We start from the raw sequence: 9,783 nt of genomic DNA, 5'->3' as shown, positions 1-9,783 counted from the left end.
CATTTTTGAACCAGATGAGTCCCCAGTGCGACTAAATTACATGTTTTTCTTTAATTAGATTTCATCTTTGTTGCTCTTTGTTTCATAATTTTTTTTGATGTACATGTTTTTGAAGAAGACGGAGCAGCATTTAAAAAAAGACTTATTACTAAGAATAAATAAATAAGAGGTATAAACAACTAGCATATAAGTACAAACTATACAAGTTATTTTCAATGATATAACAGTTTGAGACAAATAATACAAATAATAGAGAAAAGTCCAAAACATGAATATAAATGTTTGTAACAGAGCTTTTTAATTGTCCAAACTCATTTCCTACCCAATTTATCACCTCACGACCCCTCAGATTTATCTTGTGACCCTTTGGAGGAGGCCAACCCCTAAATTTGGAACCACAGGGCTTCCTTCTTGGGCAGCTACAACAGCAGAATGCCATTTATGTGTTGATGCATCACCAATAAGAATCGAATGTCATACAGTGTATAATATCACTGACAGGGGAAGGAATACTGTACTTGCTTTTGACACTTTTAATTTATTTTGCTGACAAGCAACAGTACAGAAGTACTGAGTTGAATTCTGAATGTAGGACCTTCACTTGTAATGGAGTACTTTTTGTGTTTTGTTGTATAAGTACATTTACTCAAGTAAAGGAACTCAGTACTTCCAACAGTAAATCTAATATAGTATTTGGTGCCACAGAGAATTAAGTGACTTTTCCTTTGTAATATGATACATGTTGAAGAGAGAAAGACTCTCCTTAGCTTTAAGGTCCAGTGGATGCCAAAATAGCACTCTGCTGCCATCATGTGGCACAGAGCATCACTTACACCCAGACCACAGCTATCACACACCCTGTGTTGTTAGGGTTTCCATGGCTACAGTCTTCAGTTACCTGGTGCAGGTGAGAATCAGGCGAGGCAAACAACAGAGCAGAGGAGACGAAAGAACAAACATGAACAACTTATCTAGGTAAGAGTCACTGCTTTTATGTTTCACATTATCCAGAGAGATGATAACATGGTGGCAGTTTCAACAGCTCCTCTCTAAGCTGGGCTAGAATATTACCAAGCTAGTTTATTCCCAATGTGATACAACAAAAGATAGGATAGATACGAAGATTTCTCTTTATTTGTCCTAGCAGAGATGTCCAGGTGAAGAGCATGGAGCAGACAGTAAAACATGCTGAGCAGTACCTGGGTGAGATCTGCTCCCTGCTGGCCTCCTACACCAGGAAGACTGCAAAGCTCAGAGACAAGGCAGACCTGCTGGTGGCTCAGCTCTTTGACTTCTCCAGCAGAGAGGACCCTGAGCTCCAGATCGGCCTGAAAAACATGGCGGAAGACCTGGCCATGGTGCAGGACTACAGACAGGCTCAGGTAAGGGACACTGTAGTTATGTACATCAGTGTTTTCTTTTTTCTGCATCAAACTCTTCAACATAGGGTGCTTTTTTATTGCAGGTGGAAAGACTGGAGACGAGAGTTGTTGCTCCCCTTAAAGCCTATGGAGACATAGTTAAAAATAAAAGGGTGAGTTTGGTTACAGATGTTAGAGATGTGTGCCTCCGACATTAATATATCTGCAAGAAACCAAAATCAGCTGATAGCTGAGTTTTGGGAAAACATTGTTAAAGACTCAAAACACTTTCAAGACTGGTCTTGATAGGAACGTGTCTTTTTCTCTTAAAAAGTGATGCAGGAAATACTCAAGCAGAGTATAAATGCCACATTAGCTTTTCTATCAGTCACATGCTCACACAACCTACTGTATGGCACTTGGAAGCAGTTGAAATTATTTCTCTGACAGTTTTCAGACAGTCTTTTTGAGCTCCTCTCATCTGTGACAGCTGTAACTCTTGACAGTAAAGCTTGACAGATAATTCAGTCATCGGTCCGTTTCTGCAATAAAGATGTTGAAAGATGTTTTCATTCCTCTAAAACACATCACATGAACCATCAGACGCTCTTGTAGTTTAACGGCGGCTGACTGACTGGCAAAAAACAACCCATAATGCAACACTGGGTATGAGTCTGTGTTTCATTGTTACTCAATCCATTCAAAAATAATATTTTATGTATAAAATATCCAATTGTTTTGTCCTCCAATGATATTCAACCCACTGATTGTGCAAAAGCAATTTTGAGAAAAAAAACAACATTTGGGCCTAAAGTGTAAAGCATCCTGGCCAGTTTATCAGTTGGGCCCTAATCAGCACAACAGCATCATGGGACAGTGACTTCAAAAAGTGTCACAGAGGGCAATTACAAAAAGGATGCCAGTGCCATGTTCAGGTTAAGGAACGGAAGCTGGTTCAACATGGTTACAGAAAGCACTGTCGACTGTAGGAAAGAGGATGCAAAGGTTATGCATCATTACAATGTCACTCTACATTCACCTTGGTAGATAAATTTAGTGTAGTAGTCTCTGGAGAGGACAGCAATTTCCATGCCTTTAGCCTATGGCATTGGTGAGACAACTGGTCCCTACATCCTCCAGGCCTGGCCCCAAAAGAGGGCCACAGTCTCCCTAATCTGGGGTGAGCCAAAGTTGTTACTCCATAAAGTTTCTGGAATTGTTCTTGGTCTTGAACCCTTGCCTCGGACCAGTCCTGATTAATCCTGCAAGGAGCTGTTGTCCCCGTAACACAGCTCTCAGGGTCATGGGGTGAAAGTGACCCCTCCAGCATGTTAGAAAAAGAATACATAGGTCAATTGATACATTTGATCAAATAACCAGTGCTGTCTTTTGGAACAGTGTTACCAAATAGACCACTGGCCTTTGCTTTGTGTGTTGTAATAGCTGACAGTGTGTCTACCATTCAGGCAGATCTGAAGAAGTTCAGCACTGAATTGAAGAGAGAGCTGAAGGAGTTGCAGAAACTGGAAAAAATCAGACTGAGGAACCCAGCAGATCGACAGAGCATTGTATCCTTCACATATTTTCATCCCCACACATTCAGTGGAAACTTGTTTGACCCAACCAATGGGTCAGTAAGTACAAACATATGCTGTGCAGCCAAACAAGGTCCTCCACAGAAGGTTGTGTAAAATGTAAGAGACCAAAGTTTCCAGAAATAAATTTGACCTAAATGATACTTGAGCCACAGAAATCTTGGCTTACATTTGAATATTTCATTTAATATAAGCAAAGGGAAGCTTTAATGAAGAGCATAAAAATGTTGAAACTGAATATTTATAGATGATACTGTATGATAATGGAATAAGATTATTTTCTAAGAATAAGGCCACTTATTGGAAATGAATAGCTAAAAACTACATTAAAGGGTGTTTATGCTAATGTTCTTTTAAGTAAGATCCTAAACTTGAAAGTAGTAATAACTTTAGCTGTCAGATACATGTTGTACATATTTCCTCCTGAGATATAGTTGAGTATAGTATTGAGTAATATCAACTACAGTATATACTAAAGTAAAGTTCCCTAAAATTGTGTTACTTAAAATACTAACTTTACACAACTGAGAAATCTGTGTCTGACGTAAAGAGATTTACAAAACCAAAGGTTAGATTTGGATGATTTGAGTTATTCATTGAATTGCTCAGATTTGTGGACAAGGTGATTCTGGACTCAGTTTTGCGCTGAATAACTGACCTAATGTGCAAGATAGTTTGTTACACAGAACCATCTGAATAAATCCCAACGGTGCTGTATTAATCTAAAGACTTTCAAATGTTGGCTTCTTTTGTTTCCTCTGTGGTTTTTAGTGTCCATTACACACTGGTCCCTGTAGGTGGGTAGGTTTAGGTTACCTGCTGAGCATGACTCTGCGTAAGGCCAGTGTCGTACATCCTAATTTATCACATGTAAATATGTACATACATGTATGTAGGCATTATAATATGTTTTTTTAAATATACAGACAAAATGTGAATTTGGGACATTAACATAACTTATAGGTATTACGAAATATGGGGAAATATTACTTAATAAGTTTATAAAACATCAGTGATATTGAGGTACCATATACATTCTTCAGTTCGTTAGAAATACATTTAAAAATATAATTATGTCATATTTAAGGTTTTCTATTACACATAGATCAAGTGGGGGAATTCAGAAGCAAAGAATGCAAAAGTATTTAATTACATCAACTGCCATGTAATTAGAAATACACACTTTATACAGTTGTACAGCTACCTTTGATTACATTTTCTTGACAAGACCCTTTCAGTCTCAGGTAATGTACATGATTGTATGATTATCTCATGGATGTCATCACATTACTGATCCTTCAGGCAGGTCTGACTGACTGTGAGGTAAAGCTTTGTGTTCTGTATTGTGTCTTAATTGATAGGCAGAAGTTAATGCTCAAAAGGCTTCCAGCAATGCCCAGTGCAGTATCAGACAACTAGAGGAGACCATCACAGACTTCCAGAGACAGAAACTAGAGGATATCAAAGTCAGTCTCACACTTACTATTCACAAACATCCTCCAGCATGTAAAGCATAAATGTCCCATTGACATCAACCATTGCTTTGTTTTTTGGCAGAGGATTTTCACAGACTTCATTACAGTGGAGATGCATTTCCATGCTAAAGCACTGGAGATCTATGCACACACGTACCACAACCTGGAGGCAATCAACACTCAAAAGGATCTGGAGGTAGTGCCACTGCTGATAACACATGAAACAACTTTTACGATAAACACACTGTACTCAATCTACTCAGCACAAAACAGCAGTCAGACAACATTAGCAATTAGCGGGTGAACATAGTGGAGCAGCTAAAGAGCTGAATATTTGGTTGTGTTGGTGGAGACCAAAACAGAGCTAAAAGGAGGATGAATATTTGGACCTACATTAACCAGGCAAGAAACACAACTCCGAATGAATGACAATGTTGCTCTGTGACTGCTGGACGTGACCACATAAAGCATTTCAACTTTATTAGGTGATAATATGTCAGAAGTCGTGTTATCCCTTAAGGGACAAAAAAACATTAATGCAACTTTAAGGACTTCAAAAAACAGATAAGTGATGTAAATGTTGATGAATAGATGATAGAGTTCTGACTTCAACCTTGTCATGGAGGATCTGTTTATTTGATTAAGCATTAGCAGGCTGTTAAGTTGCAAAGTGGTCCCTGGTTTTCGATGAAAAGTGCTTGGGAAAGTGGTATGGCAACATCCTCTCAAACAGCCACAAAAATCAACAGACGACTGGTTGAGAAAAGATCTAGAAGATCAACAAACATATCTGTAGGTGGTTGGGAATCCCTCAAGCTTCACATCAATTACGCTGTATATAAGATTTGGCCAGGTACAGCTCCACTTGTTTTCTGAAGTTCAAAGTAGCTAAGTGCAGGTTTGCAATGACCTACAGGGACTGCAGGGATCAAAATGTTAGGGAAGCCAGCATCACAACAAAGTCTGGGGAAAGTTAACAGCCATCACGAAACAACCAGCCGAGCGTTCCCTGAGGACAAAGGAGTATTATTGGAAACCCTTACAGTGGGAGATAAGGTCAGCATATCGCAGTTGAGAAAAGTGAATCTAGGGGAGCAACGAGCAATGGTCCACGCAGTGAGGAACTTGGAGGAGTAAGGGAGGAGAGCCAGAACTGTCTTGCTGGGGTCCAAATTATCCGGGACAAAGTGAGACCTCCTCACAAGAAACTTCATATCCATTACGCACTGGTCCCTTACTTAGATTGGAGTGGGTAGGAACTATGCTGAAGGCCTTTTCAGACCATAACTTCTGGTGAGAAAGTTCTGATTCAGCCCACAAATCTTTAGAAAAAAATACATGCATATTGTTGTATACTGCAGCTGGGTAGACCGACTGTGAAAGCGTGTCTTTTCTGCTAAGAGCAGTCTATAACACCCTCCTCATCCCCAGTGAAACTGCACAGGTGGGGGATGAGGGATGGATCCTGTGGAGGCTGTGTGATGGGTGAGCAAACATGGCACACTGTTGGGTTGCAAGACATCACTTACCAAAGGAAGGTATAGATGGTGAGGTATGAAGTGCCTTTGACTCTTGTGGAGATCTTGGATCGGGAAAGGTGGAAGAATCACCAGGCAAAAATAAAATCTTTCCACACCATCGGCTTTGTCAAGGAAGTAGAAACCGCCAGACATGGTAATCTGGTCAACGAAAGGGAAAAAATTATCATCATAGTGGAGCTGACTGTACCATGGGAAGCAGGCTGTGAAGAGGCAGTGGTGCAGAAAACCAGCAGACACCAGCAGCTGGTCACTGACTGGGAACAAAGGCTGACAGACCGGGTTGTTTCCAGTGGAGCTGGGCTGTAGGGGACTACCTGCATCAGTGTAGAGTCTGCTGGTAAATGTGCTGAATCGTGGCCAAATTGCAACACGGGTATTCAGTGTTACTGTTTATAATGTAAAGTGTAATGAAGTAGCATATCAACTATTGTACAACCAACAATAATCTTTTTCTAGATTAGCTTTTCTAGACAGTAAGCACATAGCATACAGTGCCAAGAAAAAGAAAGGTAACCCTTTGGAATTACCTACATTTATGCATATTTCAGTCATAAAATGTGGTCTGATATTCATTAAAGTTACTATAATAAACAAAACCACTCTATGTTAACTAATAACAGTCAAAAAAAAAAATCCAAACAGGAAATAATATGTGAACCCCTCCACAAATGATCTCAAAATAAGGTACTACATGTCAGATTTTCCCATCAATGAACTGAAGTTAGTTAGTGAGTGGTTAGTTTTACCTTGATCTGTACAAAAATCACATGACTAATATCAGTTACCGACATGCTCCTGGCCAATGTGAAGATGTGATCAACCTATACAGGAAATACTTTGCTGAGGTCTCTGTTGCAAAATAAGTTTAAGTTGTAACTAAAACCAAGGGTTCACTTTCTATTTCAAACCAGGCTTTGAACCATTAACTATTGTAACTATTTCAGGCTGATGTAGTTAGTCCATTGTTGTGACTTTGAAGAATCTCAGACCACATTAAAGACTAAATAATGGAAAAATGTAGGGACATCCAAAGTGACAAGCGACAAACACACTAGAGACCTCTATCCTCTTTTGAAATAAGTCTTTATGACCCCATAGCTGTTTAATGGACGGATCAGGATGCCCGACTCCCTGGCTGGGATCCTGGACACCCATCTGACCAGCTACTCTTCTACCCTCATGAGCCGCTACCCCAGTACTCCACTGGCCTCCCCCGAAGGCCAAAGCCTCAGGTCAATGCTGGCCTCTACAACAGGCCAGATCCACAGGCAACAACACAGCCAGTACCCAGACACAGTCAGGAGGGTGAGCCCTATGTCTTTGTTACCATACTGACAGAATGAGAGTGCTTGTTAAGGTAGCTGGGTATTTCAACCTAAATTCTGTGACCATTCCCCTTTGCTATCTATGGACCTTCTTCCCTGTGGTTATCTTCTAACAAGATTTAAAGTCTCATTTATAATCTTTGCATATGAAAAAAATGGGCCCTGAGAGAAGTGTAAGCCACAATCAAAAGTTACTCAAACCTCAAATCTAATTTTACTCAATATCATCGGCGCTGTCTGCTTTCCTCAGAACAGAGGAGAGGATCGGACTACCGACACGGTCGTCAGCTGTAGAGCTGCTGATGAAATTATCATCAACTGTAAGATTAATAATAATCTTCTAATACTGTGCATACATCACCAAGTACAATCTGAAATTTCATCAAGTTTTTGTGAGTAAGAAACACCATTTTATTAATTTATGGTTTATTCCATAGAGACAGATAGAGCACACTGCACACAGACAAACTAACAACAGCTATTTGATGAGATTATCAGAGCTCACTTGAGCAGAGGAGTCACCACTCTCCTTAATTTTCATCACTTCCAAAGGATTGTGTAAATTAGAGAAGTGTGGAAATAAAGCCAGTGACAGCTCTTGTACGATCACCCCATATCGTCATTATCTGTCCTAATCATAATGTAATAAGAAGACATAGGTAAATAAATTGTGTTTAACTATCACATTTCCTTATGAAAAAATGATATACATTGAGATGGATCCTGATTGTCACGATCATCACAAGGTGTGCACATTTACAGGTTAATTTGGGACTTATAAAAGGAAATAGCTCACTGGCAGGGGTACACAAGGTCTTATGAATCTGAATATTTTTGCCGTACGATATTTCCTACATAAACATTTAACGTGGTCCCACTAACTGGTTGAATCAACCCAAGGCTAGGCGGTGTTTGCAGCATATGACCAATCATTAAGTTAATATGTAGCTTGGATGTTTTCTTATACAATTGAAGATACTTTATTCATCCCATTGGCATGTGTGACAATATTTTAGCCTTATTCTTTCAGCTTCCACCCTGGGGGTATGAAACGGACTTGGGGGCAGTGAGATATAATTATAACAAGGTTTCCCTCTATGACTTAAAATCACCACAGCAAACATAAGAGTAACCGCTGCACCCAGGCTGTGACTGAAAGACACAACTTTGACAAGACACACTGCAACACATGGCTCAAGAAGCTGACACACACAAGTGAGTAGATAATATTAATATATGATAAGAGAATATATACAGATTTTCTTTCTACTTGCTCCCAAGTCTGTTTCACACTGCCGGGAGTGCAGCTTAAAGAAAAAGGCTAAAATATTGTCATACACCCCATAAGAATCCATCTGTAGCACATTAATAGAATACACACATGTATTATAGTCAGATCTAACGGGTTCTATATGGGCAGAGAAATTATTAGCCTTTTAAATTATATAATCACAGTCAACATTTATAAACTGCATGTCAGTTTGAACTGTGTTCCTTTTAGTCTGGTTTATGACTTTAACTTCTTCATATTTGTGTAATATTATCTAACGATCCACGTGCCAAGCTCTGATTGGTCAGTAGGCGGTGCTTTTATACAAGTGGATTTCTTATCACAAACTTAAACTGGTCCGTAGTTGGTAAGATGTTCAGTATAAGTAAGCTAGGCGATCTACCCTGGTAAGAAGTGAATCTCCTTCTTCGGAATGAAAACCAAGAGTTTACCCTAGCTAAACCCAAATCCTGCTTCAAAGTCAAGGCCACTGGTTGTCTATTGTCATGATGTACCAGAATAAATGATCAAATAGTTTAACAAGTTACATGTACTTTAGAAGATGTCTTTTCTATAGACAATTTGCCACTGAAAAACATTTGACCTTCCCATTCAAAAGTCATGTATTCACTCTACTGGACACCTTAGATTTCTAGGTCAAAATTCTGTCAAACGTCAAACCGATGTCAGAATCAAATCCTTGTGGACAACTTACATGAGAAAGTGTCGTCAAACATGATTCTAGATGCTCTGGCTCAGAGATTTTTGGATTTGGCCCTCTGACAAAATATTGTCATTTTTTTTTTTTCGGATCTTAACGTCAGGTTATGGACCCCACAAGGGATACGACAGAAACTTCAGTTATGCTCTGACAATTTTTTTTATTGCTGTCCTAAAAGCTCAGTGAGCCCAAGAGTTCTCACCTCATTTATTTTGCAGTCTCGTAGCATCTTGCAACGCCAGAGCGGCATGGAGGAGGAGGAAGAGCTGGAGTGGGACGAAGAAGAGGAAGAAGAAGAAGAAGAGGAAAGAGAGGAGGAGATTTCTGAATCAGAGACAGAAGAAGGTCAGCACACAAGCAGGCTGTCTTATGCGGCTCAATATGCCCAGATGAGAAGATTGCATAAGTAAACACAATGCTTTGCCTGTTTTGTTATGTAGTTATTTTCCATGCTGAAACATGTTGGCTATCAACTGTAAAGCTGACTTCCAACCA

The 9,783-nt window shown here is 39.6% G+C and overlaps 1 protein-coding gene across 1 annotated transcript; it reads left to right on the top strand.

Moving 5' to 3' along the window:
* Positions 1 to 958: 958 nt before the first annotated feature.
* Positions 959 to 9,734, top strand: LOC129110554 (CBY1-interacting BAR domain-containing protein 2-like). The gene is made up of 9 exons (XM_054622651.1): positions 959 to 975; positions 1,145 to 1,382; positions 1,466 to 1,534; positions 2,828 to 2,929; positions 4,195 to 4,200; positions 4,318 to 4,422; positions 4,514 to 4,627; positions 7,071 to 7,277; positions 9,507 to 9,734. The coding sequence occupies exons 1-9, from the start codon at positions 959 to 961 to the stop codon at positions 9,696 to 9,698; spliced, it is 1,050 nt and encodes a 349-aa protein (XP_054478626.1). The 3' UTR covers positions 9,699 to 9,734.
* The last annotated feature ends 49 nt before the right edge of the window (positions 9,735 to 9,783 follow it).

This window comes from Anoplopoma fimbria, chromosome 21 (assembly GCF_027596085.1).
Source record: "Anoplopoma fimbria isolate UVic2021 breed Golden Eagle Sablefish chromosome 21, Afim_UVic_2022, whole genome shotgun sequence".
Lineage (NCBI taxonomy): Eukaryota > Metazoa > Chordata > Actinopteri > Perciformes > Anoplopomatidae > Anoplopoma > Anoplopoma fimbria.
This window is presented reverse-complemented; position numbering and strand designations above follow the sequence as displayed.

What these genes read in the sequence shown, in the direction of transcription:
- LOC129110554 (XM_054622651.1), top strand. An exon ending in ACATAGTTAAAAATAAAAGG is followed by an intron (nt 1,535 to 2,827) that starts GTGAGTTTGGTT and finishes TCTACCATTCAG; the next exon opens with GCAGATCTGAAGAAGTTCAG. An exon ending in ACACTCAAAAGGATCTGGAG is followed by an intron (nt 4,628 to 7,070) that starts GTAGTGCCACTG and finishes ATGACCCCATAG; the next exon opens with CTGTTTAATGGACGGATCAG.